Source organism: Lactuca virosa, chromosome 9 (assembly GCF_052849685.1).
Source record: "Lactuca virosa cultivar CGN04683 chromosome 9, Lactuca_virosa_CGN04683_v6, whole genome shotgun sequence".
Taxonomy (NCBI): domain Eukaryota; kingdom Viridiplantae; phylum Streptophyta; class Magnoliopsida; order Asterales; family Asteraceae; genus Lactuca; species Lactuca virosa.
Window position 1 is genome coordinate 219,420,391 of NC_136434.1, and position 19,561 is coordinate 219,439,951.

Genomic DNA, 19,561 nt, shown 5'->3' on the forward strand with positions numbered 1-19,561 from the left:
GCATCTTCTTTATGCATAACATCAAAATATTTTACAATATTTTAAAATTATAATATGAACATATGGTACTGTAAACACATAATTTTTATATAGTTGGTTTCCCATTTTGACTCATATTTATCGATCGAAATCTCATAAACATTATTAAGGGTATTAAAAGTGGTAAACATCTAGCGTGTTGTGTATATATATATATATATATATATATATATATATATATATATATATATATATATATATATGGTATGTTTCAGTGCGGTTTGAACCGCGGTTTGGTAACTATAAACTGCAAACCGCATCGCATAGTGCGGTTTATGAAAACTACAAAACGCAAACCGCACCACAAGCGTCCAAAACCGCATTATGCGGTGCGGTGTGGTGCGGTGCGGGCGGTTTATGCGGTTTGTGCGGTTTGATGCACACCCCTAGTGAATATAACATGTGTCGAAAGTTGATGTAAGCTGTAAAAAGTTTATTATATGTTATATTTATATATGAATGATACTTAATCTATAAAAAAAATTAATCATATTTTTTTATTAATAAGTGAATAACGAATGTGTTGTACTAAAATTCTAATACATTTTTATTCACTTATGAATAACGATAGCTAAAAATATAAAAAAAATAAATTTTTTATTTTATCTTAAACTATATCAATATGGATGTCTATTTGTAGAGAATAAAAAAAAACATGAATTTTGGTATATTTAAAATCATTTTTCGATAAAAATAGCTTCTTAAAAGTTAAAAAAACGAAAAAAAAAACTATGTTTTTGTATATATTAAGGTAATGATTAGCATAGTTTAAGGAAACATGTTTTGTTGGAAAACACATGTTTATTCTTTTCCCATTTCCGCTGGTACGACGGAGGCTTTTGAGGCAAAAATAAATGAGTGACTAAGAATGATTCCCCCATTCTCAACCTTTTTTATTTTCTGAATTAAACTTACATCTTTCTCTCTCTCCCTCTCTCTCTCTCTCTCTCTCTATATATATATATATATATATATATATATATATATATATATATATATATATATATATATATATATATATATATATATATCATACATAATTATAAAGCTAGCATTTTTGCTTGAATCTCATGCATTTGAAACCCCCTTTTTTAACTTCCTCAAACCACATTCATTTGAAACTCCCTTTTTTAACTAATACAACTCAAAAGTTTTTTTAATTATGATTTATCACTCAAAAGTTTTATAACTTATATTATGTTTAATTAACATTTAGTGAAAAGTTTTCTATAAAAATGTCAATCTTTTGGGAAGACATGCATACAAATCATATACTAGATGTCAAAACACTTCAACCAAAATTCATTTAAAATCTAATATTTCAAATGCTTTTTAATAATGATTATAAAAATTTCAACATGTGTTACTTAATTGATTGATTAATAAAAATATTAATGTTTTGAAACTCCTAACTCTTAAACTTATATTATTTAATTTGTTAGTTAACTAAAATATTTTTCCTACATAAAGATAACATTTTTATGTTTGGTTACTCATATTTGTTTATGTAATTAGAAAACAAGGTGTACATAGAATGACTACTTCAATTTCACATAGGAATTGATACCACTAGAGAGGTATGTTGTCTTTAACCGGTGGTAGGAGATCCACATATCCTTTTTAATTATTTATATTAATGCTTAGTAATATCTATTTTATATTCCTATTCACCTTAATTTTTTAGGTACAAATTAAGGAAGAGGATTCTCGGCGCGCCAACATAAAATCAAACGTACGCCTTGCAAAATATGTAATTAAAATTAAATATCATATTTAATAATCGACTTATTTTAAAACTCTTGATGACATTTATGTATAATGATATATTTTGTATGACTTCATTCTTAATTTCAATGTTTAATATTTGAAAGTTCATATATGAAACCTTGGATGTTTTGGTGTAATATAAATATTGTAATACAAAGTTTATTAGTTCAATATTATTTATTAATAGCTCATTCAAAACAACTTATTTCTTATTTTATCCAAAAAAATGTTATCGGACATAAGAAAAGTAGATTATATTAATGTTATACAAAAACTTATAATATATATTGGGTATTATAAAATTAAAAGTAAAGTTTATAAGGTATGGACTATATTAGATAGTATCAAAATATAAGTTGATGGATTTTTATGTTATTTGATAATTCGGTTAATGCCCAAAACATTATTAAAAACGTAAATCTCAACATATTTCTATTTTTTCCCATAATTATTTTAACCACTTAAATGCATTCTTGCGCAACGCGTGAGGTTACGCCTATATATATATATATATATATATATATATATATATATATATATATATATATATATATATATATATATATATATATATATATATATATATATCCTCCCTAGTAAATGAAAATAATTTTGCCACATGTCACTCTCTCATTAACTTGGACATATGTCATTTTTTGGTATTTTTGAATAAATATTTTCCATTTGTCATTTTCTCACTTTTTTATGTTTTCTTATTTAACACATCATATTTACACATCAATTAATAATTGCCTTAATTGGAAATAACTAATAAATTACAATATTAGTACTCATATAGTATTTAATATGTTTCCTTTAATTCAAATTTCAAATCTAAAATTTCAAATTTAAATAAATTTTTGTTTAAACTTTTATATTTAATTTTTTGTTTTATCAAACCCGTATAACATACGGGTCTAACACCTAGTCTTCTACTCTAATAAATGAAAATCTTTTTGTCACATGTTACATTCTCATTGATTTAGCCACATTTCATTTTGTGGTTATTTTCAATTAAACTTTTTCCACATGACATTTTGTGGTTTTTTCCATTTTATCAAATTCCATATAATATTTAAATGTAATAATTGTAATAAATCTAATAATAAATGCATATCAATTTGATTAATTGACTTTTCTTTTAATTTCAAATTTTCTAAATTAAAACCTCATTAGTTTCATTTGTTTATTTATCTAAATTATTTGTTGAAATTTAAAAAAGAAAAAAAAAACACTTTAATTTTAAAATTCAATATTTTTCTAATTTTTCTTATAAATTCAAATTTTCTCAAATGTTTAGAATTTCATATTTAATTTTTCTTTTGAATAAACTCATGTAATACATGGGTTTTACACCTAGTATATATATATATATATATATATATATATATATATATATATATATATATATATATATATATATAGGGTTGAGATCGGTTGAGAACTCATAGTTTCCCGAGAACCCGAGAACTAAAAGTGAAGCGTTGGATCAAAAGTAATCCATTAAGGACATGATCGTCATCTTACCAATCTCATTTAATGTTTAATTTTTTTGTGTTATTTAACATATTAATATAAATGTCTAAAAATTTACATCATAGATCAAATTTTCATATTTTTTTAAAAAAAATAGTATTTTCGTTTTTTTTTAAATGCAGATTTTTTAATTTTTTATAGAAAAACATGAATTTTCGAAAAAAAAATTGAAAAAATATTTTTCTAAAATAACTGCAATTTTTTTTAAAAAAAAACTGTATTTTTTTTAAAAAAAACTGTATTTTTTTTTTCAAAAAAGCTGCAATTTTTTTTAAAGAAAACTGCATTTTTTTTTCAAAAAGATCTGCAATTTTTTTTAAAAACTGCATTTTTAAATAAAAAAACTGCAATTTTTCAAAAAAAACTGTAAGTTTTTTTAAAGAAAGTTACATTTTTTTTCAGAAAGAAACTGTATTTAACAAAAAAACTGCAACTTTTAAAAAAAAAAACTACATTTTTTTGAAAAAAAAAAGTAAATTTTTAGGAGCATATGTTCATATTTTTTCAAATGCACATATATACATTTCTTATACTATAATATTCGTAAGTAAATCACAACAAATCTCATATTTATTAATTAATCTGTAAACATAATAGTACAAGTATTTTATTCGATACAAAATAAAATATAAAAAATAAAAAAAATGCAACAAAGTTCAAAGCGTTTTCATGTCTTCGTGTCAATATTTCCATATTTTCTTCGATTTATCATTTTCCACCTCTTCAATATTCACCACAATTTCTTCCAAATCTACAAGAAAATTAAAAAGAAATTGATTGATGCAAAAACATTCACAAAAATACATATGTGATTTACATGTGAATCACATGTAATTCATATGTGATTTACATGTGAATCACATGTAATTCATATGTAAATCACATTGTACTTTCAACTTTTAAAATAAAAATAAGCTACCATTGTACTTTCAACTTTTAAAATAAAAATAAGCAATAATTTGCTATTTTTTCAAGTAAAATGTTGTAAGCATGTAACTGGAAGAAATGAAAGTAGAAGGCTATAATAAACAAATTAAACAAAGTACATATAGGGACAATAATGTAATTTACACTATGAGATGGATGGATTAATATACCCCAGGATATGTTTCTCCTTGCAAATATTGTCGGATGCTAAGTCCATAGTTCCAACAATACTGTTCAACACAGTTCTTTTCACATTTTTCACTTCCTTTTTAACCTGAAATGTCAAAAGTCTACATGCTTTCTACTAGATATATCATATACTGTATATATCACAGGCTGAATTATACTCAAATCAATCTATGCACACACAAACACACACAAATATAAAAATGTAATTCATAAAAGTCTAAAGCTAACAGATATAATAGAATCATTTTCTACACATATTAACAAATAAATAAAACATCAAAATCATGAAACCATAAACTTACTTCTTTTACAGAAACATTTCTAGGGTTATTTCATTCCTATACAGTAACCACACATGGTCATGGAATGTAACACTAAATTCCACCACCTTGTTTTTTCAATTACCTTGTCCACTTAATTCCACTGTCATCCCATTGCATTCCTTCAAAACCAACAGACCCGACCTAATCTTAAGCTGATAAGCTATTGAATGAAGACAATCAATAACATATCTAAAAGCAAGTTACAGAATTATAGAATTAGGACTCTACAATCACGAAATCAACTGTATTTTTCAAAAAAAAGTATAACAATGTGCCACATGAATTAATTCTAAATGCTTCATCAGTTGATTTCTCAAGAATAGCAGCCTGTACAAATGAAAAAAGTGTTCATGTTTCTAAATAATAGAAAGAATTTGAAGTTTTTTGAAAAGTGTTTTTCATTTATAATTGACCTGAGGTAGATTTATTAGGACATAAAATTGGTCAAATGTAAACAATCAGTGGTCTCTCTCTCTCTCCCTCTCTCTCTCTTGGGACATAAAACTGACCACTATTTTAAGGCCAAGGAAGAGAAATTGCATAACATTTCCTACAACAATTTCTCTAGTCCAATTCAAAATTCAATTTTGATCTTGAGTTCACACACACAATCCGAAATTCAATTTTGATCAGAAGCTTTAATGGAGCTTCGGTCAGTTCAGTCGTAGGTTGTTAGTAGCATACCTGCAAAAGGCTTTACAGAATCGCAGCAATTCATATGCTATCGCCAACTTATCAAATCGTTCGGAACGAAGAGAATTGTTCAGTCAAATGCTATCAAGCTCAGACCTGTTCGATTCAAGGTTCAAGCCGCAGGTATTACATCAATGCTGTTTATTTCTGCCAAATTTTGCAATGTGAATTGTTATTTCTGATAAATCGTACGTTTAATTTGTGGTTTGTAACTTGAAGTCGAATTTGGTTTTCCAATTGATTAACGATGGGAAAAACTCACCTGTGATCAACGAGATAAAGTCGCTCATCATCGAGGTCGGGCAGACTCTGTATTGAACGGACGGTGTTGCTGCTTCCGAACATCGAGTCGTCCTCTGGCTCAGAGACCGGAAGCTCAGAGGCGAAGGAGAATCGAGAGGTTCGAAGCGATCGGACCTCTGGCTGATTTATTAGGGCACGAAACTTCGAGAGGGAAGAATGACACAACCACCGCGATGTTAAATCTATCAATCATCGGAGAATCTTCAATGAAGGCGGTGGTTGTTGACAGAGGTAGGGTGGTTGTTAGAGGGAGGAGGGAGGGGTCGACGAAGAGGGAGGAGGTCGATGGAGTTGGTGAAGAATCGGAGAAGGGAACGAGCGATAGAAAGACTAATCACGATCTGATATGTTTATTTGGGGAGCTAATTACATGTTCCCTTAAATGCCCTTATCTTATTTTATTAAGATACCCTTCCTTGTTTTTTTTCTATTTATTTACAAAATTGCCATCAAAGATTTTAGCCCTTAACTTTTTTAATCTAACGGTCCACTTTTAGTTCTCAGGTTCTCGGGAAAATATGAGTTTTCAAATGATCCTTGCTCTCTCTCTCTCTCTCTCTCTCTATATATATATATATATATATATATATATATATATATATATATATATATATATATATATATATATATATATATACCAATTTTTTTCTTTTGCAATTTTGTCAACCAAATACGAAATAGTAGAAGTATTTTTTATATATTGATCAAAATAAAATTATTTTCGCACATAATTCTAAAATGTATGAACACATTGAAAAGAAATTATACAAGGAATCTTATCGTCTTTTTCATCAGACAAAGGGGCTTTCTTAATATATTCTTTCACCCAATTCCGAAGTTTTATGTTTTAACCATTGACTTCCTAAATTCCAAAGCTTCTTTGCATTCGTTCTCTTATAGTTTCCAACAAGGATTTGATTTTATGTAAATCCTTTAAGCATACCGTCAATGGCGTCTTCTTCCACTTCATCCATTCACAGGAGGTTTAAGTATGATGTCTTTTTAAGTTTTAGAGGCAGAGACACTCGTACGAACTTCATTGATCATCTTTATTATGCTCTTCAGCAGAAAAACATTCAGACTTACAAGGATGACCAAAGAATCAACAAAGGGAACAGGATCAGTGATGAGCTGATCGGATCTATTGAAGACTCGAGATTTTACATCATTGTTTTCTCCAAGAACTATGCATCTTCATCATGGTGCTTGGATGAGCTTGTGAAGATAATGGAGTGTCACAAGACGACTAGCCATACAGCTTACCCCGTCTTCTACGATGTGGAGCCATCCGAAATCCGCAAACAGAGTGGAGCAGTTGGAGATGCGTTTGCGGAACATGAAAATGAAGAGACTGCTGGGAAATGGAGAGAGGCTCTAAAAGAAGCAGCTGATTTGGCTGGATGGGAGTTGAAGAACACTGCTAATGGGTAATTCCTTGTCATATATTTGCATTATTCTTTTGTTTTAACCCGAAGTGATTCTAGTCTATAAAGCCCGGATCCTAACGACTATCGTTGACCCTATTTTGACCAAACGGAACCAATTGTTTCCCATGGATTTGGGTAAATCTCTATTCTAAGTATAATATTGAATATTATATTTCCATTTTTGAAAAAATCCAACTCAGTGGGTTCATATACTGCGTATGTTACAGTGATCTGAAACTAATCATGTTCCTGAGTAAATTAACTGACTTTTCTTTACAATTCAGGCATGAAGCTGAATTCATCCACAAAATTGTTGACAAGCTTTCTCTTGAGCTATGGTCCATCGACTTCAGCATTGATGAAAAATTAGTAGGCATGGAGACCAGGATCAAGGATGTTGTATCATCTTTAGGAAGTGATATCGATGATGATGTCCGCATGGTTGGGATCAAGGGGATGGGAGGTTGTGGGAAGACAACTTTGGCCAGAGCTGTTTTTGATCAAATATCCTGTCAATTTGAAGGTAAAAGCTTTGTTGAGAATGTGAGGGAAGTTTCACATGCTTCTTTGTCTGGTTTAAAGTCGTTGCAATATCAAGTCCTTTCAGACATCTTCAATGATCGAGGCATCACTGTAAGTGGTGTATCTGATGGGAAAAACATGATGAGGAGGATGATGCATGCTAAAAAGGTTCTTATTGTTCTAGATGATGTTGATCATATGGATCAGCTTGAGGCGTTAGCGGGTGAGCCTAATTGGTTTAGGCCGGGAAGTAGAATTATCATTACCACAAGAGATGAGCAAGTGCTCATAGCAAAAAAAGTGAGGCTGATTCATAATGTCAATCTGTTATCAGATAAGGAAGCAATTTGTCTCTTCAGTAGGTATGCTTTTGAGAGAGAGATTCCAAATCATGGATATGAAGAGCTATCAGGACAAGTTGTAAGTTATGCTGCTGGTCTTCCCTTAACGATCACAGTTTTGGGTTCACTTCTATTTGGTAAAAATGAGAGTGAATGGATAGATACCCTAGAAAGACTAAACTCAATTCCCTTGTTGGAAACTCTAAAAAAGTTGGAATTAAGCTATATCGGTCTAGAAGAGGATTACAAGGAAATATTCCTAGATGTTGCATGCATACTAAGAGGTTGGCCAAAATACTTGGCAATTGAAGCTCTTGAAAGCTGTGGATTTCATGCTAGAAATGGTTTACGAGTTCTTGAGCAAAAATCTCTCATAACTATTGATGATCATTATTATGATGGTGAGTGTGTAGGTATGCATGACCATATTGAAGAAATGGGCAGGGATATTGTTCGTCGTCTGCATCCCGTTAATCCTAAGAAACGTAGCCGATTGTGGATTGATGATGAAGTTGAAGATATATTGGTTAATGATCTGGTAAGGATCAAGTTTATTTGTAAGTTGGAGGATTTTCATTTGTTACATCAAAAGTCTCATGGTGACTGCCTTTGTATTACAGGGTACTAAAGCAACAAGATGTATACGATTCGATGCCCAGGAACTCAATCCAAATATTGTTATGAAAGGTCTTAGAAATATGAAAAAACTTAGACTTCTTGACTTGCAAATGGGATTTAGTGTTGCAAATAGAAGTGGTTTTTGTTGGAATTCAAATAATGATTTTCCAAATGCTTTACGGTATCTCCGTTGGAACAATTACCCTTTTAGATCTTTACCCAAAACATTTCAAGCAAATACTCTTGTTGGACTTGGGATGGCTCATAGCAGAATCGAACAACTTTGGGAGGCGGGAGAAAGAAAGGTAGAATTATATTGTTTTGTGTGATTCGTTATCATGCTATAAATTAATTGCTCTCTTATTTATGTGTTTTTTTTTTTTCTTGTGTTAGGTTCTTAACAAGCTCAGATTCCTTGACCTCAGTTATTCAATGTTGAGGACCTTTGATCTTGGGCTTTTCCCAAATCTTGAATCGTTGACTCTTAGAGGATGTGTTTATTTGGTAGAACTTCACATGCCAATTAGATGTCTAAAGCTGAGATCCTTCCACCTCGGTAATTCAAAGTTGAACACCTTTGACCTTGGGATGACTCCCAATCTGAAGACTTTGGTTCTTGATGAGTGCAACGATTTGGTAGAACTTCACATGCCCGGTAGATATCTAAATCTTAGATCCCTTACACTCAATGGTTCAAAATTGAGAACCCTTGAGATTGGCCGGATTCCAAATCTCGAGTGTTTAGATATTCAAAATTGTTATGATTTGGAAGAACTTCACATGGCTGAGGAATGTCAAAAGCTCGTATCCCTTGACATTAGTTTTTCAAAGTTGAGGACTGTTGACCTTGGGCTGTCTCCAAATCTCAAGAAGTTAGATCTTAAATACAATTATAGTTTGGTAGAACTTCACACTGCCATTGGATGTCTTAAAAAACTTATCTACTTAGACTTAAGTGGTTGTTTGAAGTTTACATCTTTTTTCTTTCACAGAAAGGATAATACTTCTTGTAGTGTGGATAAATCAGTCGAGGTTAGTATTTTATCTGAGTTGCAACTAATTGTCGAGTTCCTGGAGAGATGCCGATTTTGGTACAACAAAAGTTTGATGGAATTTCAGTTTACATGTTTTTATAATGAAGATCTAACCACAATAGCAAGTAATCTTGAGAAGACTGTTTCTGTACATTTGCGTCCCACAAAACTTGCAAGGTTTTCAGGAAGCATTTGTGGGTTGCGGCGTGTAAGAAAGCTTAAACTCAAAAGTAGTATTCTAGAGGCACCAAATGATATTGATCTGTTAGAATGTCTGGAAGAGTTAAGTTTGTCATCTGCAAAGATTAAACTTCTTCCGGATAGCATTTGTATGTTAAAACATTTGAGATCTCTCAAACTCAAATCATGTTCGCTTCTTGAGATGGTACCCGAGAATCTTGGCCAATTAGAAAGTTTAGAGACGCTAACTTTGTCATCTACAAAAATTAAACATCTTCCAGATAGCATTTGTATGTTGAAGCATCTGGAATCTCTCAAACTTATTGATTGTTCTTTGCTTGAGAAGTTACCTGAGGATATCGGCCTATTAGAATGTTTAGAGAAGTTAATCCTAATGGACTGTATGCTTTTACGAGATATCCCACACAGCATTGGTAAGATGAAACATCTAAAACTTTTCTATCTTTGCTATTGTATTCGAGTTGAGACACTGCCTGAGGAACTTGGAGGTTTAGAATGTTTAAAAGAGTTAGATATAGAAGGTACATGCATAAGTCATCTTCCACAGAGCATTCTTTCATTGAAAGGTCTGCATATTATTGGATCAGGAGGGCTTCTTCAATCGTATGGTTTTACATCTGAGTTACAAAACTCAATATGTGAAATGTTCACGTAGGTGTGAATAACACACACAGCAGGAGTCTCCCAAGTCTGGAATAGCTGTTCAGAAGGACTATTGTAAAAGGTACTTTCTTTGTTATCTATCGATCATTGTACTTCAATTTGAATTTTGAGATTGATATGAGAATAATTAATTTTGCAAACAAAAATCAACAGGTATATTTTATAAGTAGAAGTACCATACTTACATGAAGAATTTGTGTTATAGTTCCAACCTTGCTTACAGTATTTTATTCATCATTTTTTTTTTAATTTGACAAGTACAGAGTTTTTGTAGTTCAAGTTTAATATGTACTTTTTCATGTAGTTCTTGGGTCTCCTATCTTCTGAGTGGATAAAAGAATTAGGTGGACAACAAGTGAAAATCCGGAAGACGTTCCAAACGAGCATAAGATTTTGAAAGGGAATTTGAGATCAAGCAGAGAAGGAAACATGGAGTTCAGTTAACACATTGGACTTCTTTAAAAGTCAAATAGTGGAGATTTTGATATGTTTAAAGTAAATTCAGGAAGAGTCTATAAGTGATTTAAAATCATAAACAAATTTTGATTGGCACAAGTATGTTCCAAATTTGGATGAAATTATTAAAAATAAAATATTTGACTTGTGAGTTAAACCATTGACTTTCAGTAAATTCACTTGAGTTCTGCATGCAGTTCTATTGGAGACCATGTCTGAGAATGTTTTCTGGTGATAACCGAAGCTGTTGAACATGTTTCCAGAATCTAACAGAGAATGATTTTGGAAAATCTAAGTTTGGACAGATAGTTTGAACTAGAAACATGGGATGAATATAATTTATTATAAATAGAAACATGCATTTATTGTCTTTCCTTATAATAGTCGTCAGTTAATATAATAGTTTCTCATTTTCTCTTCTTATATGGTATCAGTTAGAGCTAACTGAAGATCCACACGGATTTTGCTCCTTCATTGTTCTAACTTATTCAAACTCTACATGACTGGGAATTCTTCCATGTTTCACACATATGGTCCTTGTCACAATCAATCTCGAGCAAAGATCGTTGATGGGTCCTTCAAGTCTGTTGCAGCATGGGATTTGTGCGACTTGTCAATGGACTTACACTTAATAAAAAGTTAACATGTAACATGTTATCTATTCGTAAACTCAACCGTGATAATTGGTGTTTGACTTTCTTTTCTTCTATTGATTGTCTTTTATGAGAACATGGATCGGGGCACATGTTGGCAATGCTAAAGATGAAGATGGGCTCTAAGTTTGGGATAGTCATGTCCCCAAGAATAAACAAGCTCATTTTTTTCATCTTATCATAACGACATTATCATGATGTGGCATCGTATACGGTGTATACTAGGACATCTTAATTTTGCTTAACTTAAATACTTGGTTCCTCAACTGTTTCTACTAGAAAGGCCTGCTCATGATCAAACGTACATGACCATTCACAGTAAAAGCAAAACAAAAGATCTCAAGGTGGGACAATTTTTCTGTGTATCACTCATTCATTAGAAAACAGAAAAATATACATACATGTCCCACTACAGCTAGAAGATAAACTCTACTCTATTTATACTATGCGTCAATCGTTGTGGAAGGATTTGTAATTTATTTGTCGTTGTCGATAGGTTAGATGTAATGTGTGGGTAGGTTAAATGTAATATGTAGAATGTGAGGTAAAGTAGGTGAGATGTAACATAAAGTGATTGACGCAAGCAATGACGCATAAAGACATTATTGAAGACACGCGCCCTTTCGTTGTGGAAGGATTTGTAATTTATTTGTCGTTGTCGATAGGTTAAATGTAATATGTCGGTAGGTTAAAGTTTGTTGTTTTTTATTTTGTTTTGTTTTTTGTTGTTTTTTTATTTTGTCATTTTGTTGTTTTTTATTTTTTCATTTTGTTTATTATTATTATTATTATTTAATAAAAAAAATTTAATCAGCACAATTTTTTTTTAAAAAAAAAAAATCATTTTAATAGTCAAAGCATCTTCATCTTTTCATCGATGGTTTTCATGACTTTTAATAATACATTTTTATATAAAAAAATAAAACTTCTTTTAACAGTCAAAACATCTTGATACCAGTATAATTCATTTTTATTTTGTCATTTTGTCTCTATCTGTAACAATAAAAAAAATTCATTTTTTTCTATCATCACAATTTTTAATCATCACCAACATAAAGGGATTCTTACTTTATTATCTTTGGGTTCTTAAAATTTACATTTTCAACCCTTCAACTTTTATGATATATTCATTTTCTTTGCATGTTATTCAATCGTTTATCTTTAATAATAAAGAAATTGATTTGATGTTTTGTTTTCTTCTATTATTATGTATATATAATACGATCGATTGAAATCATTCAAAATTTCATATCTCATATATCTACGTAAACATATCTACAACAATTGAATCATATGGCGGATTTTCAGACTAATCAGTTTTTTTTTTCTTTTTAGATAGTTTTAGTATACTAATACGTTGACACAATTATCATATTGAGCATGTGTGTATTTTATTTGTCAGGTGTTAATGATGGCGTGTATTTCCACATCATTGAATATATGGTGTGCATTTCCACAAGTGTTAATGATGGATGCCACGTATAAGACAAACAAGTATAACATGCCTCTTCTTGAAATTGTTGGTGTCACTTCAACAAACAACACTTTCCATAGCTTTCATGCTTATGGACGAAGAGAAAGAGGCAAATTATACTTGGGCATTAAATTGTCTGAGGACCACATTGGGTGGATATGATGGGCCATATGTAATCATCACAGATAGAGAATTAGCTTTAATGAACGCATGTGCAAATGTATTCCCTTAATCCACCCGGTTACTCTGTAGATGTCACATATCTGAATGTATAAAGAAACACTGCAAACCAAGTTTAAAGTCCAAAGGTATTTGGGGATCATATAAGAAAGTATGGGCGAATCTAATTGAGTCATCAACAAGGAGATCATATTTAGAAAATTATGCTCAACTTCAATCATTATTGGAAGACTGTCAAGGTATTATTTATCTTCATATATATATATATATATATATATATATATATATATATATATATATATATAGGGAATAGGGAATATACATTACAGCCCCACCTAAGTTTAGATACTAAACCTCTAAAATATATCGTTTTAACTTAGTAATTATACTCGATTTGGTTTTCACTTGGTAAATATATCATCCCCAATAACTTTTCTTCCCTCCATTATCATTTTACCATCCTTGTTTCTTTCCTCCATTATCGTTTATTATTACTTCACCCTAGTGAACAATATAGTTTTCCATCGTCACGAAGGAAGAAGATAATCAATGTTCTTGCTTCCTTATCAAAACTATTGTGTACATCATGAAACTACATCTTCAAGTGTTAATCGTAAATTCCCTAATCGTAATCTTTATATAGTAAAACAACGTATTTTCATGATGTTTAGTACCTAAGTTTAGGTAGGGATGTAATGCATATCCACTTTTCCCATATATATATATATATATATATATATATATATATATATATATATATATATATATATATATATATATATATTCCGTTATTAACAATTACTAGTCGACTAGTTTTACCGAAAGAAAAAGAAAAGCTCGGCATATGAATATTATGTTATTAAAACTTACATTTTCAACCCTTCAACTTTTATCATATATTTTCTTTGTCTCTTTTAATTTATATAAGCTTTATGGGCTGAAAATGAAATTTCTTTATGAAAACGTTGGTTTGTTTATTTGAATATGTCTATTTTTGTATACGTTATCAGTTAGTTGTTTATTTTTCAGTTGTTTTCAATTATCTTAATCAAACTTGGTTGGATAAATACAAGGAAATGTTTGTATCATTATGGACAAACAGAGTTTTACACTTCGACAATCACACGAATGATAGAGTTGAAAGTCAACATGCGAGATTTAAAGACTACTTGGATTCAAATCATTCAAAGTTGCATAGAGTTTTTTGACTATATTGACAAGATAATTCAATCACAATACACATCAATAAAAGGACGTCTTGAAAAAAGCAGAATCGAAGTAAAGCATTTCCACATCATAGAAATTTTCAGAAGCTTATTACGTAAAGTTTCACATCATGGTTTACAAAAAATGATGCAAGAATTAGATCAGCCCAATTTTCAAAATATAATTGAGACCAACTGTGGGTGTAAACTACGCCGTACTTGTGGGTTGGCTTGTGCCCACGAAATTTTAGTTTATTACAATACAGGCCAACAAATACCTTTGGAGTCAATTGATTTTTTTGGAGAAGACTTGCTATAGAGAGAGTAGTGCCGGTCACTCAATATGATGAATCAACTTTTGATGGCGAAGCAAACCTTTTAAAGAAAAGCTACAATAAACAGTCAAATGATGGGAATGCTAATTATCTGAAAAAAATGATGAATATATGGAAGTCATCACCTTCTATGGCTTCAGAGCCTGTTGTTCGTACAAATACCCGTGGACGACCGCATGCGAGTACAAAACCATCACAAGCGAAACCTCTGGTTCCGCCAACTCAAGATCCTCGTAGAGGTAGTTTTTCTTCGTATACACCAGATTATATGGGGTCTAACATGTTTGATTTAAACCAACAACCGGAACCGGAGAGGCACAGCACATATTCGTTTGGAGAATCTTCAATGTTCAACCAAGAACCAACGTATCAAAGATCCTACTTCGAACATGCACTTATTGATGAAATTCCAAGTGAATTTCAACCATATGTGTCACATATACAAAAGATGGAAGGAGATGGACATTGTGGATTCCGGGCAATAGTTGTTGCTCTTGGTTTTAGTGAAGACTATTGGTATCAAATTCGGACAGAGATATACGGAGAGTTATTGATGCACATTGATGATTACAGAGTGGTTTTTGAAAGTGACATAAATACCATTAGTGAAGCGTTGATTTTTTATGAAACACCCGCAATTCAAAAATATTGGATGATTATGCCTGACACTGGTATTTTAATTGCTAATAAGTACGGTGTTATTATTCATTTCTTAAGCAAAGACGAATCTTCAACGTCTTTCCCACTTTGGAGTGGTTCACAAGATTTCCCAAATCATCCAATTATAAATATTGCCATCCTTAATGGTTGCCATTATATTAAAGTTGATTTACAAGAGGGTCATCCAATGGCTACTGTTTCTTGGTTGTGGAACATGCACAAATCAGCACGTTGTACTGGATGGCAAACATTGTATCACGCTCGATTGTCAACTTACATTCGACCATATAGACAATTCATAATCGTTGTACTGAAAGAGTTAACGTATCGGATAATTCATGAAATGTAAATTTTAATTTGTTTAATAATAACACTGTATTCTTATGTTGTATCATGCTCGATTGTTATTATTATTGTTATCATTATTATTGTTATTATTTTTAAATTAATTAATTAATTAATAATAATAATAATTATTATTATTATTATAATTATAATAATAAATGTAAAAAAAATTATAATAATAATTATAATTATTATTAATTAATAATAATAATAATAATAATAATAATAATAATTATAATTATTATTATTATTATTATTATTAATGTAAAAAAAAGACAACAAAAGGACAAAAAATTGACAAAAGACAAAAAAGGGGGATAGAAATGGGAATTTGGGGGTACATAAAAAAAAACCCCTTATACTAATTAACATCCTAAGAAGAAGGTCAGGTAAGAAACCTTAAAGATAGGACTATTAAGTCCACGTTATTAAACCCCACCAAACCATGTCTTCATTATTAGACTAAGTCTTTATTATTAAGATTGTGCATAAAGAACTTGGACTGGCCCATTCAAACTTATACCCGTTATCCAGCTTAACCTGATTTGAACCATCAAGATTAACCCAACAAAGGGTTTCTCTATATCAGAGAAAACGAGTCCATAGAAGCAAACCAAACATATTTTCAAGCATTATCATTAGAAAAATCCGAAATCCTAGATATCTTCTCAGAAAAATCATAATGCTTAGCTCAATATCATAAAATCGGGTTAACTAGTTACCATAGGAGTGTTAGATCAGTACCTTTTAGTCGAAAATGCAAGAAAATCGCAAGTACTTGGAGGCTTCTTTGAAAAACCATCGGTGGTGGTGATGTAAAAGGTAAACAGGTTTTAAGAAAGTTGGGCCTTCGATTTTCACGGCAAGATGGGCCTACTCGAGGCACGATTTTTACTTTGGGCCCAGAAACTGTTTAAGCATTTTTTTTTTGTGGCGTGTCTTTATCGATCTTGAAGGGATTTCCTTTTTAGATCTGTCATTATTTTTATTTAGATGTTTATTTCCATAAATTTCATGGGGAATCGTAAAATAACCAACTAAAATATAAAACTAAAACTAAAAATGTCGGTTTGTATCCCACAAACTTTTTTTTAGAGTCATTAGCTAGACTCTTTATTACACTTAAATTAAAAGCTAAAATCAAAAATATGGGGTTACCTCGCGCTAAAGTCTTTTTTAAAGTCAACAGCTCACTATTTTTCAAGCCTCTAATTTTTTATTCAAATGATATACTTTATTAAAATCTAGCATGCTTGTTCTCTTTTTTCGACCCCTTACCCTACATTTATTTCATACAATTCCTGCGTTGTATGAATAAAACTAAATAAAGCATATAAAAGCTAAAAGTGAGAAAAATGAACAACTGTCCTGTCTTGGGTAGTACTGGCGAGATCAAATCTTAAAGTTGTGGGTAAGCATCGACATCTTGAATATTGCTAGAAAATTAGACTTTGACTGCTACAGAATTGACCGGATCAAAAACCAAGTAGGCGGAGTTCGGTATGTGGCCTATAAATTTATGAAAATGACAATGTACTTTAACCACGTCGTTGTATTTTTAGAACCACAACGCGGTAGCGAGGATACTAGGGGTGTGTATGGAGCGGTTTGGTTCGGTTATTGGTCAAAACTGAACCATAACCATTATGATTGGTTAATTCATTTTGGTAGCCATTGGGTATGGTTAATGGTTTTTGTTGGTTAACGGTTTTGGTTAATGGTTAAAATTGGTTAACCCTAATGTTCAAAATAATATAAATGTCGAAAGTATATTGGCATAAAAAATGAAAAGAGAATACAAAAGTCCTTAGCGCTAATGTTTGTATCCTAGCTTATAGTAATAGAATAAAATGTGTACCTTTGATACTCAGAGTGAGATAACACATAGTCACATTGAAAATCAAAAACATTCAATAAAAATATAAAACATTAAAAAAATTGACATTAATAATTTCATATATTGATAATTTATATTAACATTAAAATAAAGCCAAACATTCATACATGTTCAATGCGATTAAATAAAAAACTATAAAATAAAATAGTCAAACATTCATAATGTGTTATCTGGATAAAAAAAAGTCATTCACTCATATATATTCAATGTGATTAAGTCAAAAACAGTAAATAAAAAAAAAACAAAAAGTTCATAAAAATACGTTCTTAATATACCATAAAGTCTAGAAGAACCAAAAACTTAACTTATTTAGAAGTGTTGATTATAAAGTCAAAAAATCCTTCGAATAGGACTATAAAGTCAAAACAATATTTGATAAGGATTAACGGTGTGAGAAGCCTCCAATTAGGATTATGAGTGTGAAGATTAAACTAATTGTGAATAATGTTTACATATTGTAGAATTATCCTATTAGGAATTACAATATTAATCAATAATGTAACTCAATGCATGATTGGAAGATTGTGCGTGTATGCGTGATCAGTCTTTGATAGTTTGATTGCTCGTTCGTCTCCTGATAAGTGAAGATTAATGAATTATATTTTGAAATTTTAATGGATCTTAAATAATTTGGACTATATTATTTTTTATATAATCTATAATTTATATATATTAAAATATAGAGTTAGCGGTTCGGTTAATAATGGTTATGTTAAGTTATAAAACCATAACCGAACCGTTAGTTATCGGTTAACAAAAATTAGAAACCAAACCAACGGTTTTTAAAATGGTTCGGTTATATCGGTTAATTTGGTTTTGGTTCGGTTTTTCGGTTATTATGCTCACCCCTAGAGGATACTACTGGATAGTTGTCGCGATCAAAATAGGTACCACGACGTGTGTTAGATGCATTTTATATGTATCAATTAGCACGTTTTTGTTAGTGTTTTCTTATAAAATGCTGACTATTTCCCTTGATTTATTATGCATTACATACACATATTTCTCATTATTTTTCATAGAATGCCCATATTACTCACTTTTGTTATGATTTTCAGGGCAAATTAGCACGGATTGAGAATACAACATCTTGAGGATATGTTTGATGGAGAATTGGAGCCAAATTGGAGCTTGGAACTTATGGAGGATATTTAGGAATGCTTGGAAGCTGTTTTTAATCAAGGAAAAAAGGATGTTTCGCTCAAAATACACAAAATTCGATCGTGTTCTACCCAAAAACACGATCGTGTGAAGCCTTCGAGGATTGGTTGTTTCATGGTGAAGTCGCAAGAAGAAAAGGGAAAATTTTGATCGAACTTTCCAAGGAAATTCGATCGTGTTGATGGTTCGAGATCAGAAACCCCTCGAAAATCAAGTAAATGCGAAACACGAGCCTGATTCGATCGAAGTCCAGAAAAATTAGATCGTGCCTCATATAAATTCGATTGAATTTATTGTCGACTCTTATTTGGATGTATAATAGCACCTAAAACATTCATGTCACCCGAATTTTCGATTAGAGGCGATTCCTGACTGCAGAGAGGCAATTTTCTGAAGATTCCAAGTGCAAACGAAGATCTAAAGAACACAATTTGATCTGTATCATCAGTTTAGTAAGATTAGACATTTAGAACTCGTTTTATCTTCTATAATTCGCTTTTAGCCATGTTAGGCTAAAAACCCTAGATTTCAGTTTCGCAAAAGACTTGACTTTTCGTGCAAGTTATCATTAGGCATGATTTTTGGTTATGTTAACTGTTTAGTTTGATCAGT

The 19,561-nt window shown here is 30.8% G+C and overlaps 1 protein-coding gene across 1 annotated transcript; it reads left to right on the forward strand.

The window, feature by feature from the left end:
* The first annotated feature begins 6,620 nt into the window (after window positions 1-6,620).
* On the forward strand, window positions 6,621-11,243 carry LOC145138359 (disease resistance protein RPV1-like). The gene is made up of 5 exons (XM_079072454.1): window positions 6,621-7,204; window positions 7,489-8,605; window positions 8,688-8,990; window positions 9,079-10,644; window positions 10,888-11,243. Exons 1-4 carry the CDS (start codon window positions 6,726-6,728, stop codon window positions 10,573-10,575), a joined length of 3,396 nt encoding a protein of 1,131 aa, XP_078928580.1. The 5' UTR covers window positions 6,621-6,725; the 3' UTR covers window positions 10,576-10,644; window positions 10,888-11,243.
* The last annotated feature ends 8,318 nt before the right edge of the window (window positions 11,244-19,561 follow it).